The sequence below is a fragment of the Simochromis diagramma genome, unplaced genomic scaffold, assembly GCF_900408965.1.
Source record: "Simochromis diagramma unplaced genomic scaffold, fSimDia1.1 OVJJ01000387.1, whole genome shotgun sequence".
NCBI lineage: Eukaryota > Metazoa > Chordata > Actinopteri > Cichliformes > Cichlidae > Simochromis > Simochromis diagramma.
The window spans coordinates 734,886-762,874 of NW_024387152.1; the positions used below are offsets into that span (position 1 = coordinate 734,886).

At 41.9% G+C, this 27,989-nt stretch overlaps 2 protein-coding genes across 2 annotated transcripts; both read right to left on the minus strand.

The window, feature by feature from the left end:
- Positions 1 to 676: 676 nt before the first annotated feature.
- b4galt3 (UDP-Gal:betaGlcNAc beta 1,4- galactosyltransferase, polypeptide 3) lies at positions 677 to 9,314 on the minus strand. The gene is made up of 8 exons (XM_040047591.1): positions 8,727 to 9,314; positions 8,030 to 8,123; positions 7,412 to 7,938; positions 7,036 to 7,271; positions 5,364 to 5,554; positions 5,142 to 5,264; positions 4,230 to 4,334; positions 677 to 3,768 (listed from the first exon to the last, which is right to left on the minus strand). Exons 3-8 carry the CDS (start codon positions 7,692 to 7,694, stop codon positions 3,441 to 3,443), a joined length of 1,266 nt encoding a protein of 421 aa, XP_039903525.1. The 5' UTR covers positions 7,695 to 7,938; positions 8,030 to 8,123; positions 8,727 to 9,314; the 3' UTR covers positions 677 to 3,440.
- Positions 9,315 to 9,471: 157 nt separating this feature from the next.
- Positions 9,472 to 27,913, minus strand: bgnb (biglycan b). The gene is made up of 8 exons (XM_040047592.1): positions 27,658 to 27,913; positions 22,009 to 22,270; positions 16,910 to 17,022; positions 15,607 to 15,820; positions 15,374 to 15,484; positions 14,947 to 15,040; positions 12,222 to 12,360; positions 9,472 to 10,865 (listed from the first exon to the last, which is right to left on the minus strand). Exons 2-8 carry the CDS (start codon positions 22,253 to 22,255, stop codon positions 10,668 to 10,670), a joined length of 1,116 nt encoding a protein of 371 aa, XP_039903526.1. The 5' UTR covers positions 22,256 to 22,270; positions 27,658 to 27,913; the 3' UTR covers positions 9,472 to 10,667.
- Between the last annotated feature and the right edge of the window lie 76 nt (positions 27,914 to 27,989).

A 27,989-nucleotide genomic window follows, 5' to 3' on the forward strand; every position in this document is an offset into this window, starting at 1 on the left:
GTTGCTAATGGTTAAAAACACACACAAAAGCCTGTTAGGGCATGGTTACTGCATTTGATTACTATCAGCAGAACTTGTACAGTAAGGACTCGTTGACAATATCAGGCTGTTGATTCAGCCCCACAGTCCTCTTCGAGGCTTTGCTGCTGCTGCAGTGGGATTGGCTGTAAGGGGATGTTTTTGTCCAGCCCTGCTCATGATTTTGTGTTTTCGCCCGTTCTTGGTGAGTCACACAGCTTTTTAGATTATGAAACAGATCGAACATACAGAGCTGGGGGTTACTGTCTATTTATAGGTATGATCTCATATCCAACTTTTTAATCCTGCTTTTGATGCTTACATGGAACATTGAGGCCTGCAATACACTGGGTGATGTAACAGGTTAGTGAGGGGTTTTTAAACCACTCCACAGCATGAGTGGATGGTGATATATGACTTATAATCTATCAGCCATGCATGAGCATCTGATGTCTGCAGTCTTTGAGCTGTAGCACCATCAATCAGAGTGGTAAAGGCGGTATTCATTAAGAGGCTTTGAGTGTTCGACGAGGGTAAGTGCTTCACCATAAGCACTGCAGTGTATTTATAGTGTGGCATGCACGCTGCATAAGTGTGTGTGTATACCTGTTATCAAATGTGTGCAGCGATCATAATCATAGACAACATCGAAATGAGGCCTTATTTGATTTAGTTTTTTATTGGAATACATATTTGCTCGCTATCACAACACTGTCCATCATATGCTTGCGTTGCCTTTTTTGCTGACTGTGCTCTACACTGACACACGGCGTGCACACATACACACATACACACTTTCATCTTCAAGATAACGTCGGTAAATAAGGCAGCCTCGATTGCAGACGGGCATCAGCGTCCCTCTCGGTGACGTCACTGTACGGTCCGCGTGCCGTTTGTCACGAGAGCGCAAACATCTCGTCTCTCCAGCCAAGTGAGTCTCATCATTTAAACTTCAACAACTTCATGAATAACAAATAAACAGAAACTGTTGCTATGAAATCTAGATGCTGTTTACTGACTTTGCTTTCCAACAATATATATTTCCAACACGTATGCGAAAATGTTTATAAAAACTAGCCTATTTATTAAATATAGAACAGTCTCCAGGTAAGCACATAGTTTGCTGATTAATCCAGCTGAGATTATGCCATATAATGTCCTTAAAAGCTTCCAGTGTGTCACTGTTACATGTCATACAGGATTTTCTCCCAGATAATATGATATATGGAGGATAATATTATGATATACAACCATGTTTATAAAGCTAAGAAATTAGATCCTATTTATTCTAAGTGTTCTCTCAATGCGGCCTTTATATAACATTCTTTGCTTAAAACATTATTTCAAAATAAAGAAAGATTCTTTGATTATGATCCACAAAGCTGTCTGTTACTTTACCCTTTGAAACCAGCAGGATCAGTCACGTGATACGACGTAACCGAGAAGCCGTCCATACAGAGCAATGCAAAGATTTGATTGGTTTAAAATGGTGAATGGCGACCGCGAATGATTAACATTCATGTCACAACTCTGCAGTTTCATTCAGTCCTTGCCTCCCTCTTGGCTGGCGCTATGCCCGACTTTGCCACTTGAGGGTGCTCACATAAAATCCAGCAGCATACCTTTAATAGTTCAGTGGCTCATCTCACGAGGCACAATGTATATGCGAGAAATGTGGAGATGTGATGTAAAGGAATGATAATCTGATCTGCAATGGAGAAGAGTGTTTCACACATCTGCACCACAAGATCCCTTCAGAGGTCTGCACATTACTATCAGTGACTCAGTACTTACACAATAAATTAAATACATTCAAATTCGCTTCAGTAATACATTACCCGTTTGTGTCTCACAACACAAACGTAGTGTTACAGTATGTCATCTTAAGCTATTTGTAATTGTACAGTTTTCCTAGTCAATTAGCAGCAAGAAATCCTGTCGCCCATGAATGAACCAGACTCTAGTCCCTCACCAGTAAACTATGCTCCCCTCACGAACTCTGCCCTCACGTAAGGTAAAGAGAGACGAGCACTGGAAATAATACATCACAAATTAACAGAGAAATAAAATATTTGATGCTTTCAGATTATACGTGATCAACAGAAAATGACCTACATGCATGTCCTGATTTGGCAGCCCTCCGACCGTGTTTACATGAAGCACATTGTCCTGCTGGCTTGTCTCATCCCCTTCAAGACACAGAAGCTTCATTTCAGGGAATCAATACAGCAAAGAAACATCCATTTATATTGCCTACGAATACGTCAGGGCTTCTAATCAAAAGCTGACCTAAATCTATCCACAGTGCTGCAGTGTAACCACGACCACTTTAGATATTAAACACCATCTGAAAGTCACACGCTTTAAGTGTCGTCTGCGAGTTTGTTTGTTATTTTTAACCATACTTGACTAATCTAAAAGAAAATAATCAATCACAGATAATATCAGAAGCACAGGTCTATCCATGTGTTGAGAGTATAGTCAAACTAGACAACGAATACCATGACCAGTCTGTTTATCTGACAGGCGTGAACACGGGCATGATAGTACTTCCTCATTTTGTTATGTGGTTGAATACAGAGTTCTCTTCCATGTAATTTGATTGTCTATGAACTAAATGTCAGAGAGAGAGAGAGAGGCACCAGACTGTAAGGTAGGACATGTAAAACAAAACGGTAAACAAATAAAGAAGTCTCTCTATATAAATATAAACTCTAGAATTGTCCCATATCTATCGAGTTGGTCTGCGTTTGATCAATGCACAGAAATATAAAATGGCAGTTCTGAACAAATTTCCTCTAATCCCGGGTCAGCTTCGTCATCCCTGCCTTCTAAGTCTTCCCGTGTGGCAGAAGAGGTCAAACTAACCTTGTGTGGGCATCTAAAAGCAGCTATAGCAGTCTATAAAACGCGCATAAAAGAGAGAAGGCACAGAAACACAAACCCACTGCAGAGTGGCGTAGACAGACAGCAGCAGTTTCCTTTGTTTTTGGGAGCAGACTGGACGAAGCCAGAGGTCTGCCTGCAACAGACGAGTCTGTGTGCAGAGGTTTTTATATATGCTGTCTCATTTTCACCGTTTGTTTTGAACCTCTGCGTGGACATGACTGAATCGCCCATCGTTCACCTTCTGGTTCTGCTGAGCACGGCCACAGACGTGTCAGCCACCACAGCCGGCATCACATTTAGCAGATGATGAGCCAAGACGAGGTGACTCAGAAGTGTTCTTCACCCCGTTGACAAAGCTGGCTTCTTCATTTGATCCGTGGTGTAATTACCCCTAATTACCCCGAACCTACACCGAGCACAAAAAGCTGCTGTACTTAAAAGTCCCACGACAGAACAGATCTATGCTGCTTTTCTCCATTTTGTCTTTCAGATCAAACTGAAAAGGGAAGCTACAGGTTCATATGCACCTAGTCTCATTTCATCTTCTTCTTCTGCTGTGGTATTTGATTGGCTGTCTTTGACTGACCAGGTTCTGTCTTGGCCACGGTCATATTTGCTGGCACTTCTTGCCTCTTTCCCTGTTTGAATGGGTCTCCTGTCTTGCTGGTGCTACGTCGGTGGGCAGGGGTTGTTGCTTTCACAGGAATGGGGGCCCTGCCCAGGGCCAGATGGGGGTCTTCTCCAATGTTGACGGTCAGGTTGGTGTACAGCGGCTCAAGCTCTTTGGAAAGCAGCTCATAGGTCAAAGAGTTAAGGCCGTCAGAGCGCCAATTGAGCCTGGTCCTTTTCAAAAGGTCAAACCTAGAATGACAAAAGCCATATTTAAGATTGTGTGAAGGTTTCACCCAGCATAAAGCTTTTCATCTGGCTCTCTGCAAGGAGGCAAAGATGTATATACTGCAAAGTGATTGCTTTTAATGACAAAGACTTTCCATAAAATTTAATAAAAGGCTGATGACATGGAGAATGAGATAAGACCTAATTACGTTTTAGATACAATCAGTCTGAAGATACAAGCACACGCCCTGAGGGAAAGTAAGCAGAGGACAAACTGTACAAATCACTGTGTCAACAGACAAAAAGCAACAACTATAACAGTGAAAACTCAACATGGGAACAGCTGGAGACAAGAAAAGTTCATGACGTGATCAGGTCGTTTGAATATCTTCCCCTTTTACTGAGGCAGATATTCCATTAGATCAGATGAAGAAAGAGAAGTCTTTACAAATATTTTACATGCCTGTGAGTGTGCCAGTACGTACCTGCGTGGATTTTGCTCATTGCCTCTGTCTCCTTTATGCTTGATCATCTTGTAATGGCCAATGGCCACTGGAGGGCGCACGATCTTCATGCCAGACAGACGCACTCTGGATCAGCAGCACACAACCGTAAGCCAAAAACAGACTCTTAAACATGTGCTGCATAAAACTGCAAAGCTAATCTCACAAAAACAAACTTTACATAAACATCTAGCCCCCTGTGGGCTACATTTAAAGAAGGAAAAATCAGGATTACGAACAGAAGAGGGTGAAAACGTACTGCCATGTCTTATGGGTGGAAGAATGTACTGCGCTTCCCTTTTTCTTTTCCATCTGTTGCTTTTGTACCACTCCAGTTATCTAAATCAACCAAAACAGGGTGTAACTAATGCTGCGAATGTTCTCTGCATGATATAATTTGCAAACATCATGCACAAAAGGCAGTGTTTCCAAAGGTTGTGAAACATTCTTGGATGTGTTGTCCTAATTAAATTTTATTGTTGCACTCAGTTGTTACAGATTGGCAAATGTTGGAAAAGCCACAGAGTGGAAAGAGGGGAGCACAGTAAAGAAATGAGAAGAGTTTGAAAACTCTTAAGCACACAGCCTAGTCCAAGTCTGCAAGCTAGTGCATGTGAACATACCCATTGTGCCCACTGCAAGACATACAAAGAGCAAAGCCACAGCAATGGGAGGAGACATGAAGATGAAAGATGATGTTAGGACATAAAATATAAGTCAAAGCAAAAGAAAACACGCGGTACTGAAGCTGTAAACATGAGAAAATGATGACTGACGAGAGCAAGAGGGAAAAAGTACAAGAAGAGGCAAACTGAAATGGTTATGCATGTAGTTCTGATCCCAGCACGCACAGTTTACATCATGCAGGGTGTCTGCCTCATTTATCCTCTTTACCTGGCAGCAATGTCATCATCCTCCCCGCCCCAACCCCAGTACTGGTTAGGGAAGCCGTTCATCTTCATGTACTGGTCTGGGGTCACCGCAGATACCCCACCAAAATACTGTGAGTATGGCAACCTGGGAGGGTCACAACACGCACAATCTTGAAAATAATGTCTCAGGGCAATGCAAATGTATGAAAGACCAGCCCCACCCTCGTTTATTCTGTGCTTCTACCTGTATCGGAACTTATCCATGGCCACCGACAGGTGTGTGGGAAACTGTTTGTGGCAGGTGTAGGTGTTGTGGTCGTTTTCAGGCAGCAGGTCAACATCATGCAGGAAGATGCAGCTCCAGTCTTCATCTCTGAGTGCCTCCCGCACCCCAACGTTTAACAGCTTGGCTCGATTAAAAGTGCTGTTTCCCCACTGAAACATCAAATGAGGCAGATTAATGTATTTACACATTAATATGTGAAGACTTAAATAAATGCAGCACGTTTTAGAAATTCTGAACAACAGGGATATTTGAGGTACATCGCAGCAGAGCACAGGGGAATTTGTTGATACTGATTAATAGCACATCATTTTAAAGATTTGCTTATTACCTGAAGGAAAAAATGAATCTCCAACTACACCACTATGGTTAAATTCAGCTGTAGCATGGGAATATAATGTTTAATACACAGAAAGTATGACGTCCCATCTACCATGGAAATATCTGAGGAATGATTTGCTTAGATCGAGAGCTGTAACCTAAAAACAATTCACCTCTATTGCACTGGTCCAGGCAGATAAAGCTAACAAACACATATCTCACAACCATTTTAAATGAAACCACACTATAATAATAATGACTTTAATGTGCAATAAAACTAGTTAGAAGTCCTACAAGAGCTGTAAAAACAGCAACATTCAAATGTGTTCACTGGACACAATTTTAATTAGGTACACCTCCTTTCTTTAATTCTTCAATGCACAGATTCAACAAGGCGCTAAAAACAACATCTTTGTCTGTACTGAAAGGACAGTATCACACAGTTGCTGTAGAGTTATTGGAATAGCTTCCATTCCAGCACAAAACAAAGGTGCTCTACTGAATTGAGACCTGGTGACTGTGGAGGCCATTTGAGCACACTGAACTCAATATCATGTTCAAGAATCTAGATTGAGATTATTATAGCTTTGTCACATGGTGTGTTATCCTATTCGAATCAGCCATGAGAAAATGGGTACACTGCAATTGCAAAAAGGATGGATATGGATAGGTATGGTCAGCAATAATGACCATGACCAATGGGGCAGGGGCACAGCCAAGGGGGGCGACAAGGCCTTTTCACCCAAAGAGCTGCTGAACTGCTGATTTCTGCTGTTCTCTGTAAACCCCAGAGATGGTTGTGTGTGACAATCCCGAGCTCTCGGTCTCTCAGACAAGCCCAGCCATGATGCCACGTTTTAAGTCACTGAAATCACCTTTCTTCCACATTGTGATGCTTAGCTGGGTTGGTTGTCACGACAACGTCTACATGTCTAAACGCATCGAGCTGCTGCACAGTGATTGGTTCGTTAGATGTTTACATTTACAAGCAGTTGAACAAGTGCCCCTAATAAAGTGGTATATATTAGATACAGTCAATGCAGGACTATTAAACCATAGCCCAATACTCCAATATCACAAGACCAATACTTTGTAGCAGCACATACACTACTATTACTGTTACACCCTTAACATCATCAGGCAAACGTTTTACTCAGTAGCACCTCTGATCCACTAGAGCAACAATCCCACTGCATAATGCTTTGCTTTTGCTCATGGAAGGCAAACATGCAGCTGCTGACAATCACGCTGAACAAGACACAGGAGGAATCACTATAAAACAGCTAGCACACTCACTTATACATAACCTGACCTGCTGCACTATGTAGATGCTGTAGTGTATCTGCTGTCTCTGCAAGAAGGGGTGGAGGTGGTAGAGGAGGGCACGGAGGTGGCTCTGGCGGTTTCGGTACGGCACCACTATTGCTGTGTGGTGGCGTGGTTCACAGTCTGGAGGCCGGTAGCGTCCACCTGGCAACACTAATGGGTTTCTTTGTCTGATCTCCTCCAGAGACAGAGGAGACGAAAGATGGACAGACACGGGTCCAACTGGCCAAAGGAAAGGAGACAGAATGTTTCTGGCTTCGTTTCTATCAGCTCAAGAATACAAAGAAAATAGCAACAGTCATTTTGCGTTTCACTGTGTGCTACACTCACAAACATTTATTTGTCACCCTTCTCTCTCTCACCCAGCAATGGAGAAGGGATCTGGCAGTCTCTTAGTGGTGGGCCGGTGGCAGGGGGTCCAGTGCCAGAGTTGCGAGGCGGGAGAGGCGGTACTCCCAGATGACTGAGGTTGGTGTATACATCATGTGGTCGAGAGTAATCAAACTCGGGCTCTGTGGTGTGCACCAGGACAGACACCAGGCCTCTGAAGCCCCCAAGGGAGAAATAGAGCACAAAGGCAAACTGGAAGCCTATCAGCAAGGCTAACGTGCATGGAGAGTCCAGAGAGCGCCCACAGTACGCCATTATTCTGGGGAAACAGAGTGGAGAGATGGGAGGAGATGAGGGGAAGTATTGCAGTTGAGTGAGGTGGGGGTTGTGGAAGAGGTGGAGAATGAGCAAGGAAAGGCAGAAGGAGAGGGAGGGGAAGAAAGGAGCACTAAATGTGGGCTCAGGTGCACTGGAGGTGGGCTTCCATTTTTAGGAATGGGTGGTAGTAGTGGTGAAGCTCAGTCAGCACTGCCATCACCTTCTGACCACAAAATGTCAGCTGAAAGAAAAAGAGAAGAACAGCTGTTACCTTATGGTAACCGTTGTTTTTTGTATCATTATTACATTACAACAGTCTAGATGTCAGGCACCTGTTTTTGTACGGGTCTAATTAAAACCTGTCAGGGACCAGTAAAGCCTCGCTCCACTTCTCTCCTTCTCCTCCTCCTGTCATCACCAGGCTCTCTGCGAGATAAAGAAAAGAACTGAATGCATAACAATGCAGCACCAGTCCTGTCCCAGCTAAAATAGGCCAGGGAATGACAAGCAGCTACAAACAAATGTCATTCATGTTTGCTTCTTTATTTAGAATGGCTTCGTTTCAGCTGACATTTTTCATGATGCACGTATGGAAGCGAGTCTGATTAAACAAATGAACCCAACATCGCAGCCCCTTTAGTCCAAACAGTTAGATGCGACAGCTATCCAAGTGCGAGTGGCTTAATCACTTAATATGATGCTAAGTTTCCCAGGGAGACGACAGTTCATTCACTTAAAAACAAGAAGAAGAATAGGAAGTGGATGAACGCAAAGGCGCCGTGGTTATGACCGGGGACAACCTGCCATGCAGGTGATTAGCCTATGAGCATCCATCTTTAGGCCCATGCAGTGAGCATGTATTGCAGTATTTACATAACTAAAGGGAAAATATGTCAGTGACATTTATGCAGCAGCATTGCTGTGTACGCGACTTCTCCCGTTACCCGCAAAGGCTCTCGTTTACGTCAAAGATTTCTATTCCCAGGTTCGCGCAAGCTTCCCCGCACCCCGATGCACGAGCCGACTCACCAGCACATCCCTGCGACATGTCAAATCCAGCTCCTGGCTTCCTCTGAGAATCGACGGGCCGCTACGGTCGCTACAGCGGCGCGATGGACTATGAGATGCTGTTTTTCTCCTGCTGATGCCGGTCGATCGTCTTTGCCCTCCTCCTAGTCTCTCGTCCAACGCGAAATGTGTCCGTAGCTGCTCCGAAACCGCTGCAGACGTTTTCACACGCAAGACCATCGCCGCATACCCCTCTAGTGTCAACACAAAACACACAGACAAGTGCGCTCTGCCTCATCGGAACACGGAGGAGAGGCGCACCACGGTGACGCGCACAGCGGCACATTTGAAAATTAAAGGAGAGTGTGATTGTGCCAGCAGTGAAGATCTGACCGTGCGCAGTAAATGCTAATAATGATGACGAGAGGTTGACTGTGCCATCGTAAGGAAAATTTAAATGTATCCAGTGACTTTATTTTACAGGTTTTCCCTTCCACCCAGTACTGACTGATTAGGGCGAATTTCCTGCGTCACCGCCCTCTTTTCTCTGTGTGGGTGAGATCATCAGCTCTGAAAGAGCACTGTTATCAGTATATGTTGTGCATGAAACAGTTCTCACCTAGAATACACAGGAATACCACCTTTGTCTGTAGAATCATTTTCTGTCAGGCTGAACTAAAAGACTACAACTCTCTTTAGCTTCTTTCTGTACAAAGTTCATGATTCATTCATCAAATGTTTTCCATTTTTTGGTATTTCTTCTTTATTTCTCACAGAGCATCAAACCCAGGGCGATCGGTTGTTCTTGCACTTAATGCAGCAGACTAAAAATGTCTTTATTCACATGCAGCAGTAGGTTGTCAGATTACAGAAGAGAGACAGGACATAAGACATAATATTAAAGTATTTCCACATAGGTCTACAAATGCAAAACAAAACAAAAGGCTAACCTCGTAGTAAACCTCCAAGCAGAAAAGGCAAAGCAGAAAAAAACTGTGCAAAACGATGCAATGACACTACCACTGATTGTAGCACAGAGTGAACACACTACTTTCATTGTTTCAAAGCAAAGCGGACTGTGTGTTGTCTCCATCTTGGGCACATTCCCACTACTGTACTGCTCTCGTATGAAATACTGTATTAAGGTATTGCTCAGATGGTGTAATATGTAGTAATGGCACAGGGTGGTGGTTCAGTCAAATATGTTCAATAGGCACATTTATTTAGCAGAATTTAAACCTGTCACTTGTTGTTGTTGAGTCCACTTGTTGTTATCTTGAACTGAAGTTTTTATTTTAGTGCAACCTTTTTGTCTGTAGATGGTGGGAAAAGCCCAAATTTTGGTTTATAAATACAGTATAATTTAATCACAGAGTGACAAGCCAAATGGCTTCAGACCAGTGAAACAGGGAGGACTTAATGTATTTACCAAATCAACACACAGAAAGTTATAAAAAGCACCTTTTATATATAAAAATCTATAATGCGCTGCCTTTTCTATTTCTTTTCTCATAATCGTAACCAGAATGTTAATATAAGAAGAACGACCTCAATTACAATAAGAACTATTGTGAAAAAATGGAGCGTTTCACAAGTTTTAAGCACTCGGTTTTCATCAGAATGAAACATTCTTCTCATTTTTGACTTCATCAAACAGAAAAAACTTTCAGAACCTTGAATTCAAAACAAGCAAAATTCACATGCAGAACTGTAAGCCTTTTGCTTTCCACTCCCTTCAAGTTATGGGATTGTATTTTTCACTTCCTCTCTGCCTGTTTCATCAGTTTATTGCCCATCCTCTTCCTCACTTATCCTCTTTACAAAAACAATAATAATAAAATTAATAATCTCAGATATAAATTCACCTCACTCCATATCTCAAGTTTTATTTCATTATTTAAATTATCCGTTCTTCATCCCTTCATCAATCATCCTCCCTCTTTTCCAGCGTCTGCCTGGTTTTTATTTTTTGTAGTTGCCAAACTGAACGGCGAACCGGTCGCTCACGCAGCGAAATGCTGCTGGCTGCACCTCCCAGTAATTGACAGGGTTAGAGAACAGGCTGATGCCATTATAGAATGTCCTCTTCATCCCAAATCCACGAGGACAGAAGTCATTCACACCCACTTGGCCGATGTTGTTGGAATGGAGATAAACCACCTAAAAAAAGCCGCAGTGGCAAAGGAGGGACAGTAGAAGAGGCCACAGTGAGAATCAATATCAAATGGAAATCAAAATTGGTTGCACACATTACACTCAAAAAAATGAAATTGGGTGGTTGTTACATGCATAAGATCCAAACTTGTAATTTGAACTAAATAATTCCATGTTTCTATGGTGAACGTAATTAAATCATGTAGCATCTGCATGAAATTCAGCAACTTAATTTGTTCTTGTTGAGATGACATCATACAATCTAGTAAGAGTGGCTGGATCCAGGCAACTAACCGCTCTTACTAGATTGTATGATGTCATCTCAACAAGAACAAATTAAGTTGCTGAATTTCATGCAGATGCTACATGATTTAATTACGTTCACCATAAAAACATGGAATTATTTAGTTCAAATTACAAGTTTGGATCTTATGCATGTAACAACCACCCAATTTCATTTTGGGGGTCGACTCACGAAATTCACAAGATCACATTAGATGTCAAACCACAGGAAAATCAGTGGGGTTACAAGAGGAAGACAACCACACCACGTGTATGCTGTTACTATTTCTTATGGTTTAACTTGTCAAGAACAACAACATAAAGCATCATCAAGCATAGCTTTCCTACTTTTGTTAAGTCTGTATTGACAGATTAATGCCATGGTGGTTCGTGCTGTTGCCTCAGAGCAAGAAGATCCTGGGTTCAAATCCACAATGTGGCGACGTTTGCAGTGGGTTCTCTCTGTGTACTCTGGTTTCCTCCACAGTTAAAAGTAATGCAGTTGTAAGGGTAACTGGTTATTCTAAATTGCCCAAAGGTGTTGAAGTGCAAATGATTGTTTGTCTCTGTATGATTGACTGGCAACCTGTCCAGGATGTACCCTGTCCCTCTTGCCCTATCACTTCCGCAGCCCAGATGAAGCTAAGAAGATGGGTGGATTGGAAGTTGCTGTAAATCCATTGATTTTTTTTTGGTTGAACATTACTTAATATGAATACAACATGTACTACAGACATAAGTTACATTTCATTCATTGAACAAGATTATCATTGGTGTAACAAACAAATATTTTACTAGTTCATGTAACAAGACTGATTTTTGATGTGCCAAAGTGTTTAAACAATATAAGATGGATTTAAATAAATTTAATTAGACTAACGTGGTGCAAACATGTTGATTGAACAAAAGTCAAATTAATTGAATGTTAATGTTAATATTATGTTAAACCTACACACATATATCGTGTTGACACAACACAATCAAGATGGATTAATATAACATGATTTGTTTAGATGGAATATAAGTGGCAAGATAAAATTACGTTCATCCAATGAATTATTTTTTTGAGTGTAGATTCACCTGCAGGTATTTCATATCTGGAAGGCCTTGGGGAACACGAGTGAGGCGGTTGTTGTCCAGATGCAGCTCTCTCAGCATGGTCAGGTAGGAAAGGCTGCCGTTCTCTATGTTGCGGATATGGTTAAACCCAAGGCCCAACCTGGAAAATGCCAGGCGAAAGGAACATTTTAAACAGGCAGAAAATGGGGCAATGCATGGCACATTGCACTCAAATGTTTCATGTATTGTGAGCCGAAATAACAGGATAATTCCAGATTATTATCACTTTAAGAAAGTTATATTAAGCCAGGTGAGGAATAGGGCCACGTCAGCCTGACTCTACTACTATAAATGCAGCACAGTGCCACAGGAGCAGAGGAAGAAAGTCTTTGTTCTCATCTGTGTAGCAACTTAATGGGCTGAAAATGAAGCATATGTGGCAAAAAATGAGGCACCTGCTGGGGCTATTCGAGGACGGAAAGTGTCTCAATCCCCACAGACGTTCATGTTAAAATGCCCACGCTAACAGCAATAAAAGCATGTTTGCAATGTGGCATAAAAACATAGTTTAATAGTTTAACCCTTCATAACATCTTCATGGTGAACGTCTTTTAGCCCACTTCATTGTGATAGTGGCTGATAGTCAGGGCAGTGCTCTGCTGGCACAAGGAGCATTAGCCAGTCACTGTCTGCCAGTCCTTACCTCCAATATTTAACCTTTACATGCACGAGTGACCTCACCCTCCACTCGTCCATAGGTGGGTCAAAAATGATGCGTGTTAAGATCATTGTGTTTATACTTTTGTCATTTTGGTTAAAAATAATCATTTGTGTTACATTTTGTACTAAACTTTGTTCCACACAAGATGATGATTTAATGTTTAAACGTTTAGAAAATTAGAATAGAAAAAAATTACACAACAGAACAATGTTAAGATCAATTTGTTTGTGTGAAAGAGAATATATGCACGTGTGTCCAGACAATTCCTCTCTCTTTATTGCCTTGTCCTTCACTGTAGTTGTGACAAACCAGCTGTTTCTGGCTGTAATCACTGCACACACTGCATTTCCACACCGACTGCTGACTTTATGATCTTTGTTATATGAAATATTGTTGTCTTTGGTTGGCCCTGTCTGCTGTTTTCCTGTGGCCGAGTTTTAGCTTTTGGCACCCTACACCTTTGCTTCATTGATTGGAGTTTGCAGTTGGAGGCAACTTCCAGCCGACTTCTCTCATTGCCACACCAGGAAGACCCATCATGCGGTGGTGATACCATTCTTGAATTCAGGGTGCTTAGCTGTGAAGAAGGTGTCGGCATCAAGGGTAGCAAAGTCAAGTTGTACCACAGCAGCATGGGCCACCTCTATGTTTTACACTTGCAGGTGCAGAGTGGGTGCCAACCATCTGGTCCATAGCATCTACATCTGCTTTGGTCTTGTTTTAGAATATGAAAAATTGTGGGTTTTTTCACTTTTCTGGTACCAGCCACCATTTTGTTGTGATACATTGTGCTCAGGGGTACAACAGTCATTCATCTCTTGCTGACTTAGCTGACCATTGTAAGGCTGCCATTGAATCCAAACTCGGTGCTGTAAACGCCCCAGGAGTCAGTAGCCTTCATCAGAGGAAGGATGTCTGCTTTGTCCTATTGTAGAGTCCCCACAATCGTGTCTCCAGCAGCACAAAAGGCACACAGGGGGGAACGTTATCTGTGGTGATGCTGCATCTTGTCTTTCTGAACGGACTGCACAATTGCTGGTCAGTGGTTTCCCCCAGATTCTTATGAACTTTGGCACAAGCTAGTCGCCTACAGTGACACAATCACCGGGGATGAATCGCTGCCTGAAGGCTGAATGAAGGCTGTCTGTTAGTTAAATAATCCTTGAGAGGTTGCACTCTTTGTGGTCCAAAAATATATATCCCTGACAGCCCCAGTTGATAAGAAGGGTCCCATGAAATTCCATAGAAAGAAGATGCAAGTCATTTTGTCAAATGTACGAAAGGTCAGGTAAAAATTTCAATATATTACAAACGTGTTTTTTTGAGGAACTAGTCAAATATGAAATAATTACAACTTTTCATTACAAAGATACTACAAGAAAACAACCTCACCCGGTCGTTTTTGAGCCACTTATAAGGGTTAAAGTCGGTGAACAGGACCTCTCCACTGTATTATCTAAAAATGATAACCGCATCGTCCAAGAAAACAACATTACTGCAAAATGTGGATCACAGAAACCAGTGGTTGCTCTCACAGTGGCTACGTCTATTTGTTTTGTATTTCTTTTATAAGTAGCCTACAGTTTGAACTCCATTGGATTTGTGCTCTCTGTGATTACTTTTGGTTTCTAGACATTCTAATGCTTTTCCTTTAACACGAGAGAAATCCTGCAGGGGAGACGTATGCAGAAAAGAGATGGAAGAAACTTGGAACAGCCATTAAAAGACATGATGGCTCTTTCTGACAGAAGATATTTTCATATGTTGTTCAAACATGTGCAGCAAATAAATATTCAAATCATCTGACAAAGGTTGTCCTATAATGTTTTTAAACCTTTCATGGTTTTGCCCGTGATGTTTTCACACATGCTACACGGTGTGGGTCAGCTCCCTGCTACTTTCAGTGGCCTGTCAATGTAATTTGTATTATTACCCCTAAGGGGCACTGCTGACTGGGAATGTGATCAGGGTGCAAGAACTCAGCTGTGGTCAGAAATGAGTCTGGTGTTTGAGTGTGAAGGAGACCTGTAGAGGTTTTTGTAGCGGCTCAGGTCCTCCAGCTCCACAGCCTGGATCTGATTGTGGTCCAGATGAAGCTCATGGAGACTCTGTGGGAGATCTGAAGTGCAGATAACATAGATGTAAGACTTCACTTCAGCGAGACAACAGATTTGTGTCTTGCTGGACATTCCTTTTATGTCATGTTGACCATTTGCTTTTTATTTAAATATCTAAAAGGGATACATTTTATTAGATACACTTTGTCACTATTTTGATCACAGATGCAGAAATCTGAGCATTAAAATGTTTTTGGGGTCTATCACAATGTGCTACAGGGCACATAAAAACACTGCTGTATATATTTACTAAAGAAAACACTCTACTGTAAATCTACCAAATACTAGAATGTTGAAAGATCTCTAGCATTTTAGCCACAAAGCTAAGTTTTTACCTTTTGGGACTCCGGTTAGTTTGGCCTCGGATATACGCAGAAAGTTCAGTTTCAGGCCCTTAAAAGCTCCAGGTTCAAATCCACTGTTCTGGATGGGATTTGCTCCCATTTCTGTAAAAAAAACAACAAAAACATCATAGCATGAAATAAAATACCTTCCCTTTAATCTTAAAACTCCAATGCCAATGCAACACAGTAGCAAAGCATCACAGAGTATCCTCTAGGATTCTGACCTATGCAGTTCATGTTATTCAGTCCTGCGAACGCTCCAGCTGGGACCTTCCTGATGCGGTTCTCATGGATCCTTATCTCTACCAGAGAGGCAGGCAGGTTTTTGGGGATAGTGGTCAGCAAATTCTTGGAGAAGTAGAGCTTCTGCATGTGCTTCAAAGGAACAAATGCTCTGGGGTGGACTTTGGAAATAAGATTATTCCTCAGAGACAGGCCCTAAAAAGAAGCAACAACCAAAGAGAGGCCAAATTCAACACCCATTTGGTCTATGAGCTACCAGGAAGTCAGAAAATGACAGGGAAAAAGAAAAATGAAGCACAAAATGTGAAAATCATTATTTATGCCCTCTGCTCCTACTATATATTCAGGGAATTTAAAATAGAAAGTAGCTCGTCCACAGAAGGACTGGTAGCTCCCCTTACGATAAGGGTTCAGATCGCGCGAACAGGTGTGAAATGTGTGTGTTTAGTTAGTTTGTTTGTTTGCTTGTTTTAATCAATTTTAAATCATGCTTTTTATTTGTTTTTGTTTCTAATGTCTCTGTAAAGCACTTTGAATCACCTTGTTGTTGAATTGTGCTATACAAATAAATTTGCCTTGCCTATAAGTGTGTTTCAGCTAGAAGACTCCCCACCTACGCTGGCTGAAAGATGGAGACAGATGTAGTTTGATGCAAGCAGAACTCAATAGAGATGGTATTGTGTAATTTCATGTCAGGGGTTTCCTAAACTGCCAGACTTAATATTTCTCTTGGTCAGAGCTCCAGAATGTGGGTCAGCAGTAAGCAAAGCCTTATTGCTGAGAGAGCTCGAATACTCCCATTTGGCTTCAGGCTCCAACTTTAATACAATTAAAGCTCTCATAGCGGAGGACGACAGAAAGCAAGGAAATTAACCTTTAAATCCCAGAGAAATGGGGGTCTTAATTATATTTCTCACTACCGAAGCCAACACAAGCTGAGATGACTGAGTTGCAGATCTTCGAGAAGTGCTGAGCCGATTCTTAAGAATGTAACTGAACCAAATGCTGATGCCTTTAATGCAAAAAGGAGTAGATAGCAAGCTGCTTAACAGTCCCACAGGTTAAAAAATACATATAAACTCCTTACATATTTTAGTAACCTGAGAATTAATCATTAGAGTTGTAATCATTTCTACAATTGATTGTTGTGAATTCAGGTTGTGTGAGACAGAGGCGGCTGTTTCGCTGTGGGTCCCATTCAGGCAGTGAAAAATGTTAAGTACAGCAGTTCCTTTATTGTGAAGGGGAGTGGGGAACATGTTGTGCAGTGTTTCTGGCTCTTACATATAGGTTAGTAAGGCCTTTGAAGTCGTTCTCTTTAATCTCAGTGATACGGTTGTTCTGCAGGTCCAGGAACTTGGTGTCTCGAGGGATATTCGTTGGCACTTCGGTGAAACCTGAAGACAAAAGCAGTGAAAACACAGAAGGGCATCATCCTCTGGTAAACGCTCCCATGGGTGACTACAAACCAACACCCTATAAGCCAGTTTGTTTTAAACTGGGAACTTCTAAGACTACTTCAACCAGACACAGACTTTGGAAAATAAATAGACAGTGTGTGGTTTAAAGGCCTAAGAATTAACCCAATCACACTCCCACACTGTAGCAAATGAGTACCTCGGTGCTCCTTGTCTATTATTTTAATGAAAGGTGGACATAGACACGACCATGGAGGTCACACACGCACGTCAGCACGGCGTGTATAGCTACCATTATTGGTTTGTCGCTGACAAGGACAAGCATACACACTGTCGCACACAGAAACATAAATTCCCCTCCCACCAGATGGGGACACCAGATGTTTCCCATCTGGTTTCCAATTTGACAGAAGTCACAAAGGATGTGATTTAAATACTATAAAGTCACACATCAAATAGAAAGGAGACTGGCACAGCCCCGACATCTACAGACGAATAAAAGCTGTGTGTGTGTTAATGTGTGAGTGGTGGGTAAGTGTTGAATTGAGAAGAAGTCTTTGCATTTTAACCTGATTGTGACTTGACTGGTCTGTTACAGTCAAGCACTTTCTCTCCTCACAGTATTGTTTTGAACTTCACTCATGAATCATTCGAGACTTCCCAGAATATTTGTGTTCTGTGAATCAATATTATACAAATATCTGTCAGAAGAAAGAGCTGAATGTTTGATTTTTAACACTATTTCATGATGTGAAAACACTGAATGTTTCATCACTGAAGGGCACAGTCTATTATCTTTGGTTACCAAGCCATAAATTCAAACGGCCTAGAACAGACTGCGACACGTGAACACCAAAGTGGCGTTAGAAAATACACCTTTGCTATTTTGTTCAGGGAGCTCTGGAAAAATGACTCAGCGCACGGATAAACACAGCTACCAGTGATCATTAACAAGACCACATCAAAGAGCCACGTGGACGAGTGTATCAGATGTGGTAGCTTAATCCAGACAGGCCACAGTGGACGAATCCCAACCAGGGCCGACCTCATCTGGACCGAGGACATGATGCAACTGGGCATGCTGGTGAGAGAGTGCCAGCTGTCCCACTGGGAGCGAGTTTGCCACCAACCACATCTGACCCACAGAGCTGTCCATCTAGAGGTAATTTTAGATATATGGCTTTGGTTGTGCTGTGCCACACCCTCCATGACACCACATAAGATCCAAGCCTTAGTCGCTCCCTCTGACATTCGGCTCCGACCGCGTCCTCACAGAGAGATCTAGCGCAGATTTTGCCTTTAGAGAGCAAATATACATTCGTGAAAGCTGTGTGGAAAATATCGAGTTTCTATCCTCAGTATATTCTTTAAATCATAAACCACGCTCTGCATTTATGATTTCTTTTTTTGTTTAAACATGCAATAAAGTTATTACAGCTGCTGTGAGACTCTAAGGGTGCAGGATGTTACCAGGATGATTCATGTGGTAGGAAATATTTACCTTGCAGTCAACGCCTGCAGCTTTTGGCAGGCCTCCTGCCAGTTGGAAACCTTCAAATCTGCGTGCCAGGCATCAAAACTAACAAACTTGATGGGAATACCTAGAAAAAAGCTTTCACCGAGACCCTGATTAAATGAATCCTTAAACCCTCTAAACCTCAAACCACCGCTCTTCAACCACATCTGCCACAAATCCCAAAGCCTTTACCGCAAACTGACAAAACTAGCACCCTCTAAAACCCCAGTTCAACTCAACACAAATACTCAACATCATGCTGGGATCCACACTGAGAGGAGACAGACGCCAGCACCAAAATACATCTGTTCTAAATAAGCACTTGACATCTCGGAAATTATACGCTTCCACATTTACCCGCTGCTGAAAGACCAGGGACAGTAAGTATATAGAGGTTGTAAAATGATGATTCGACAAAACCATTATGTCTAAACCAAGGCGTCTTATCAGAGTTATATAGCTAGTATAATGTGAAAAATCTTTACATCCATAATTAAGACATAACTCAGTTTCTTTTAGTCTCTTTTAAAATGTCTGCAGTGACTAAATTGTACTGGATGCTTTTATGGGAACGACTAAAATTAACTCACAGACAGACAGTAAAAACATAATGCAAATTTTGGCACAGTTCTGCTTTTATTTTTATCCACTGGAAAAGCAAAAATATATTTTTAAACAAACCGCTAATACTAGCTCAACGTGGTTTATTCCTCATAGTGAATATAACGGCAAATAATCCTCACGAGGTGTTAAAATAATAAAAGAAAAACTCAATATTTAATTTAATTTCCTTCAGGGTCAATAAAGTTTTATTGAATTGAACTGAATTGTTAACATCTTGTTAAACGGTTTAATTCTCAAGTTTCCACCTCATTGCCTTTCACATCACCTAGCTAGCTAGCGAACTAACAAGGTGCATGCAGCACCTAGCTGCTTATTTATGCTGTTTATTTGCCATTTTAGAGAATTTAAAATGTCTTTGGACATATTTTAGAACTACTAGGAATTGAGACTTTTACTTCTTTACCTTCTAATGACTGCCTCTTAATAACATACAGAAGTTGTAAATGGTAAATGGCCTGTATTTGTATAGCGCTTTTACTAGTCCCCCCCATAGGGACCCCAAAGCGCTTTACACACCCAGTCATCCACCCATTCACACACACATTCACACACTGGTGGAGGCTACAGTTGTAGCCACAGCTGCCCTGGGGCAGACTGACAGAAGCGAGGCACATTGTACATTAATTCCTTTTCAGTGCTTTATAATTATAAGGTTTTTTAATCTAAACCAGCAAAAACTAACAATTGTTAGAAGTGTCTAAATAGGTTTTCTAACTCTGAACATGTTTTCTATCTAAAGGGAAGTTTTACTCATATTTCCCCAGCAGTTTGATCTTCATGCTCGTGTGTGACTGTCTCCGAAGTACAAAGACAGTCACACAAGGTCACTCGTTCAAAGCTGGCTGCTTTTCACACACATGCATTTCCACACAAAATATGCAGATCTTTTATTTCCAAGAACTGTTTTTCGAGGAACTGAATAAGCTCTTTCCTTCAGACCATTTGGTTATCTGCATTTCCATAATAGTTTCCAAGAATACGACTGCTTAAGTATAAAAAGAAACTCAACAGCTGTTTTTACACATCTTTTTAGCAAGTGACTATACCTCGCACTACTCCTCTTCAGCCCAGTTGGTTACAACAACGCAGAAGCTTAAATAAGAGTAATGAGGTGACCAAGATGAAAAGTTAAGCAATGTGGAAGTGCCAAAAACCGTGAGCCCATCAGAGCCGAAATAAACATGCTTATGTTTAAACGTTGTTATATTGTTCTTGGTATCTAAAGCTAAGATTTCCTGCTTGGCAACTGTGAAGTGGATGATTTCTGTTTTTTAGCATCCCAACTTCACATCACAGTGAATTACGAATGCATTTTGTTTCACAAAGCTTTAACTGACAAATTTCCAGGTTTGCCCTCTTGTCTGAATATTGTCATGTCTGGCTTCAAAAAGCCAAGATGGTAATCCCCAAAATGACAAGTGTGCAACTTGCAATCTGCAAACCAAAAGTGTGACTCACTGTCACCACTCCATCTATTTTACAGTCTTTTTTTAGAGGCACTTCACCAACAGTGAGCATACGAGAGACTGAGGTAGTATTGTTTGAATGGTAATGTTAGTTGTAGCAAAATTAGTGTCAAATTGTCCAAATTGCTGCAACTACATCAGACAGAAATATTCCCTGGAACTAAATTTAGCTACTGCCTCCAGAAGGAGCCCAGGGTCACTAGTCTGTAGGGAAGTAAAACATGAATTTAGCAAATCCCTAACAACTCTAATTATTCTATTAAAGGGGTTCTGTATTATGTGTGTGTTAAGTTTTTTTCAACTGTTGCATTAAACCTTGAAAATACACATTCTGTAACTGAACCACATCTGAGATCCGAAACTTGATGAATAGTTTCAGAATCTTTTTGTTGTGCAAAAAACATACACTTCTTATTTACAAAGAGCAGTTGGCCTAATTAGGATGCTTTTAAGCAATAATTCCCAGTCCCAGTAACTTGCCTAGTGTTCATGGAATATGTGGTCATTTGTGCTTTTTTTCATATAGAAAAAGGCATAAATAAGTGTTTTATATTGGTTAATAAAGAACAAATGCAAAGAGCAAGTAGTTAGACGTTAAGTTGACCTTAATACTAGATGTTACCAAGCATATGTGCAAAAACATTTACAAGACTCATTTACAAAGTTCCCTTTTTTGCCCACTGTAGGGTGGATGTGGCTCAGGAGGTAGAGCGGGTCTCCTACATATCAGAAGTTAGCTGTTCGATTCCCTTCAGTGTGCATCTTGAAGTGCCCTTGGGCAAAATACTGAACCCTGAGTTTCCCTCAGTTCCCTGGAATGTGAATGTGTAGATCAATATTAGACAGAAGTGCCGAGGCACAGATAAAAGAGTGTATGAATGCATGTTTTGGGGTAAGTGAGCAGAAAGTGTTTTGAGTCAGTCTGAGGATAAAAACGTGTCGTGTAAGTATCAGTTAATTTTTTAATTTTCTCTGCCGACCTCTAATTCTCTGACTTTATCACTTTTTTCTTTTATTCTCGGTTACTCCTGACATCTTTTGATATAGTCTTTACTCTGTTCTGCTCACACAGTGTCTCCTCCTCTCCCACCCAGTAGCTTCCCTCAAAGTCTGGAACACCAAATCCCTCAAAGACATGCCTTCCCCTGTCAAAATATACCACCATTATCCCAGTGGAGAAATCCCCTCCCTCCCACTCTAAAGAAGGGCTCATAAATGTTATGCAAGGTTTGGATCAGTAAGACAACTATTTTCTTTCCCTTTCTGAACTTCCTGCCACACTCACACACTGTGAAATGAAGACAAAGCTTTACAGAAATACATACTGATGCTCTATTTCCTTCCCACACACTCACTAACCGAGATCAGAACACTGGACGACCCTGAGATGGCACTGGCAGCCAAAGGGGCATGTGGGTATTTCGTGAGGGAACAGATCGTCAGCTGAACCCTCTTCAGGATCCCTCATCATTTCCATGGTCATCTCGGCGTCCATGCTGTCCAGGGCAAAATCCCAGAAGCCTTTCTGCTCAAAGGGCAAGGCAGAGGAAGGGGAGGGCAGCTGGACCGCGCATAGCAACAGCAGAAAGGAGCAATGTGGCAACATTTTTAATTGAAGCACCTGAAAAGACACAAAGGAACGAGAGTAGCCTTAGCGTTAATGCAACAAAGTAGAAATTTCATCCAGTGTAGAGACATTTTGTGTGTGTGTGTGTGTGTGTGTGTGTGTGTGTGTGTGTGTGTGTGTGTGTGTGTGTGTGTGTGTGTGTGTGTGGACAGGAATATGCACATCTAAGTGTTTCTGAAGTAAACATGCAGGAGAAAGGAAAACTGCATGGGCAGGGCTGGATACCTGTTCTGTCACAGACAGCACATACTCGCTGGTGTATTTCATTTCACTCTAAAATAGCATGAAATGCTCTGCTCATTCATAATTACAGTCCTACTCTTTATTGCACACCTAGAAGGACGAGTGAAACTAAGGCTATGGAGGGCAAATGCACCCAGTCCCCTCCAGCACTTGCCAGCATTTGACTCTGGGAAGAAAAGTGACTTCAACCGCACCAAAATGTCAGTGTCTGCCTCGTGCACACCACAGGTCTCATAAGAGTAAGTCTCTTCTAACTAGCCAATCAGATAGCGCAAGGGACATCACCTACAGTAAATTGTGGAAAAGTTTATTCCTGCAAATGAGCATTGCAACAAAGCCACCATTCATTTACAGGAGAAAGTGGGTGTGCAAGGGCAAATGTGTGCATACAGGTTTGCATGGTTTCTCAGGAAACAGACTCCATGATGTCATAGTATGCGCGTGCACACACACACACACTGCTTACATGTCATCAGACATGTAAGCAGTGTGTGTGTGCATTTGTGCATGTTTGTTTGCCCACTTTACACAGGGTGCACTGACCTAACTAACACTTCAGCACAGTCATTCCTCCCCCTAAAAAGTCATTCCTAGAAAAAAAAGAGCGAGACTGTTAGCAGGTCACTTGAGCCGTGCAGCATACAGGGTCGTAAACATGACCCTAGAGGCTAATCCTATGAAGTGACCTTTTAAGCTCTCATTTTTTCGTGTTAATTCCTCCTCTGATCTCCAGCTCCGTAATCCTGCATAAGACTGAAAAGATGGTTAGTATGCAAATGGAACTTGATAAACACAAGAGTTTTGTAGCAACATGATCTGTTTTTCACTGGAAACAAGAAGATGAAATGACTCAACTCCCAATATTATCAGAACTAAGGGGAGTACAAGGGGGAGCCGAGGGAGGAGCTAACAGATGGAAGCAAGTGAGCGTGTCTTTAGAGCATTCGAGCCTCTCGTGAGTAAATATTGAGTTGTGAGCTCTTATTTAAGAAAATAATGTATTAATTCTCTGACCACTGCAATTGCAAATGGAATTTTCTCTACTCAAAGAAATAATGGTATTATTTAAGGAAAGAAGAAAGACGTGGATGTGGACCTGGCCAGGAAGCACGAATATCTGGCCCCTGTAGTTTGCTCCCTGCAATAAAAATAGCTGCCAAATTATACCAGAAAAGAAAAAGCACCACTGGCCTTGGCTTGGTCAGAAGAATGCAGCCAAAAGGACACAGCTAGGGCATATAGTCAGCATCACACAATGACACGCAGCACACAAAAGAGCTGGAAGATATACAGAAGACACCACTAGACCTATTTATACACCTACAATTTCTGCAGTTTGTCCCTTTGCAACATTATGGGAGGTATAAGAAGTATACGTTGTAAATCCACAAAAAGTGTCACCCATGCTCTAATTTGTGGAGCCTTTTTCTCTCAGTCAGACCAAAGAATTGAAGCGATGTGACAGACGATTTGCAGACAGCATCAAAGAGAAGAATAAAAGGGAGACAGGAACAAGTCCGATACGGTTTATTATCACCCAGGAATTACATACAAGGCTACTATAAACACGTCATGAAGATAAGCCTTTACTATGTCCCACAATTAAGGAGTCGGTAATACCCACTTTTATCCAACCCTGGTGTTTGTACATATGAATTTCTTTCCCTCCAGCTGTGAGCTGTGAAACATCCGGGCTGAGACGGAAACAAACCAAAGCCTTCAGCCTTAATTGTTGTTGCCTTGGCTCTTCATCTCGCCTCCCATCCAAAGGGCGAGTGGTTTAATGGATGGATGGCTGGCTATTCCTGTCTCACTTTACTGTCTGCAGTGTGTGTGTGTAGCTGGAGGGAGTGCAGACGACACAAAAAAGGAAAAAGGAAAGAGCAGAATGATAATTATGAGACAGACAGAGAGAAGAAAGAAAAAGTGGGAGTTGTGTGTAAGCAGAAGGTTGTGGGCAACAAGGGAGCCGAAGGATCACAGGAACAAAAGAAGGACTTTCCAAGTCGTAGCATCTCTCCTGCACTACTTGGCAAAAATTAAGTGAACACTCAGTCGATATCTTCGCCTTTTGGACTTTACATCTATTTTTAGTGCTTTTAACTAAAACACTGAGTCTGAATTGACAGAAACTGCACCTGAATCTGCAGCTGCAACCAGGCTAATGTTTTTCGTATGGGAAGAAATCCCCTTTAAATCTATGTGTATCCACATGCTTTTGAGAATACAGCGCTGCTACTGATCCCTCGGGCTCGGTGCTGAAACAGCACAAGCACAAACATCCCTCTACCTTCAAAAAAAAGTGAACAGACCAAAGACGGAAAATTAAGGAATTTCCCTGCAAGCTTAAAGATGCCTCACTCTCAGTTTGTCAGTCACACCCACATACTCACACTTAATATGTCTGTGTAAACAACCACATGTGGTTGAAGCTGTCATAAAAGGCAGGAGAAAACAGAAACTTCCAATTCTTCACTGTTGAATTCAAATGTGAAAATTGGACAAGAGGGAGAGGCAAGAGACGTAGATTCTGAGACATAGAGCACAGTAAAGTCTGCTTTCGGCTGCTCCTTTATTCACATGGTGGGTATCTCTCCATGTTTCATTTGGCTGTTTTTTATGCCGGATGTTCTTCCTGACGCAACCCCAAAAGGATGTGAGGTTGCGTCAGGACATAGTTATGGTAAAAAGCATCCATCAAGTCCTGGGTTATTCATCGGGCCTCACATCACTGCACTGTGTCACAGCCAGAGTTCATAAAAATGATAGCATTTGCCTTTTTCAAGCTAAACATATGTGTTTAAACTCAGTGCTCCCTGAGATGCCAGTAATGTCACTCTGTTCTGCAGATGAAAGAGAGGAAACATTCATCTTTTTTGACCCCTAGGAGAGATGAGGTCTCACCCTGTGACATCGCTGCCACGGACCATTAAACATGGACGTGCCGAAGTACAGTGAACCTGACGTAAAACGCACCTCGTTTTCATCCTCTGGAACAGTTCAGCTCTGCTTTGTTAGCAGTTGAGTTGGCAGAATTAAGGTGGGGCAGAGAGCTCAGCAAGTGCCAGCTGGCTCTGCAACACCACTGTATTGGCAGCCGCCACGTCAACGCTCGGTGCCGATTAAGATCACACGGTGGCTCCAAGTGATCACAGTGCTGACTGTGCTGAAACGATCTGACATGGCTTAACATGGCGTTGCAGAGAATAAAAAGAAATCTGGTCACTGAGTGAGAACGTTTTTTCCCCTTGAATTGGACAGAAGCTGCAGTAAACTCGGACACACGTCACCTGCTTTAATAACCTTGTGTCAGAGTTTATTAACTCACGAATACATGACACATGGTCTTGTAAGCAGCGTGGGTAACACTGTACACCTGTTTTACATTTTTACACAAGTGTAAACCTACCACAATGTTTGCAAGTAGGATGTCAAACAAACACAAAGACTCTGACACACTCACACGCGTCCCCAATTCATGCACTCTTCAGACAGGCAGGCTGTTAGGCGGGTCTGGTACAAGCATTCGGGTGGAGTTAACTGCCCCAGCGGCTGTAATTTGGTGACTGCTGTCCCTAAAAAAAGGAACTGTTTGGCAGCTCCTCTGATGCCACCAAGCTTGGATGTGGTGGTGAGCAGCTCAGTGCTGCAGAGATGAGGCTTAACCAAATGCACAGCAGTGAGCAGAGCAAAGCTGAAAAGCAAAAAAAGAGCCCAATCAGTCAGCTGGAGAGGAGCGTAGGACCTGAGGATCCACGCCTGTGGGCAGATGAGCCTCAGAGCATGTGGACTATTCCAAAACTTGGGCCAGTTATAAGTGTGGTATGAAGAGAGACTATAAACAATGGTTGCTTTATGACAACCCAAAATGGAACAATTGGCATATTTTATTGTCAAAACACGGCCAAAAAAAGCACAACTTCTAACTGGAGAAAAGAAATGATAACTACCATCTGCAGAGAGAATGTGTAGCTGCATGGGACTGAGTATGCATTTAGGCAAGTGTATGATAGAAAAAAATAAATGTAGGCAGCTTCAGGTTGTCTTGGAGATGACCAAAGGTGCACCATAATAAGTGCCCAGACAGGCAGGTGGACGGATAGACAGTGAGATAGTGAGAATCACAGGACAGACAGAGCAGCAGGTGTAGAGCGGCAATAGGAAAGCAGTCTGTTTGTTCCTGAATCTGTTTGTTCCTGAAGCTTCAGGAACAAACAGATTCAGACCATCATTTTGACGGGCTGAAGTCAGACTAACACAGTTTCCCTGTCTTTAAGGAGACAGTTCAGTGTCTCATACAGGGGAGTTAACCACTGGACATATAATGATCATTACAAGACAGAACTGGGTCACTGAGGGAGGAAAAAGGTTGTTCATCAAAGAGCTTCATATTTTGTCTGCATAATATTATGTTAAAAAACAAAATACAGCTAAGAGGAGAGCGAGCTATAATAATCTTTTTGCCAAAGAAAGTATCTCCACACACAGTTTTCTCAAAACACTGTGTCGGCCTACCCAGAGCTGAATTTGAGGGTAAAGCAGGTCTGTATACAAGAAGGACTCGAATGGCTGTTTCACTATAATTATTCTCCCAAAATGAGGATGCATGGATGGACCTAAAAGACCTGCTCTACACGATGTTACATTTAGAGCCTGATGATAGAATAAGAGCCCACTTATTTAGAGAACCAACTAAGTGGAAAGAGGTTTGCTTAATTATCTTCTTACCTTGTAATTAGAGCTTGAATGAGCTGTGGAGATTCATTGCGCCATCTTGTGGGCGCCTGGGGTAACAGCTAAAACTACAGGTCAACGCTATGGACCACAAGATGCAACAGGTTGAACCCCAAAGCCATCAAATACACATATTCATAATCAGATATTTGCAGGGAAATAAATGAATGATTAAAATGATTTCTATTCATTTCTATCAGTGTACTGTGTTTTCAGCTATAAATATAAACGCTGACAGCTCCATCAACATTTAAAAAATATTTGGGAAACTTTTTGTTAAAAAAAGAAAGAAAAAAGTGGAGGCAACTATTTCATTTTAATGAATACAGATTTATATTAATGTTGCTTCCGAGTCCGCTGCCAAGTTAAAAAGTACATATATTAAAATAACCCAACTCCCCTACCTTTGGGAAAGAAATAAGATTTTTATTCCAAGTTCCAAAAAGTAGGTTGACGATTGCTTTTCTCCCTCTGTGCGTCAGTTTATCTTGGAGATGATAAAATATCCTATATTTTCATCACATTTAGGGATTATCGCGGTGTTTCCCTATGATCCGCTGACATCCAGCCGCAGCTCCGTGTGCAACTGCGTTCCGCGTCAGGCCACCGTGTGCGCGCCTTCCAGTCCAAGTCGAGGAAATGACTGCGTTCCGAGGGAGTTGAGCCCATAAAGTTAACAAGCCAGGCTCTGAGCTTCGGAGAAGAAGGAGGAGGAAGAGGAGGGAGTAGGTCTACT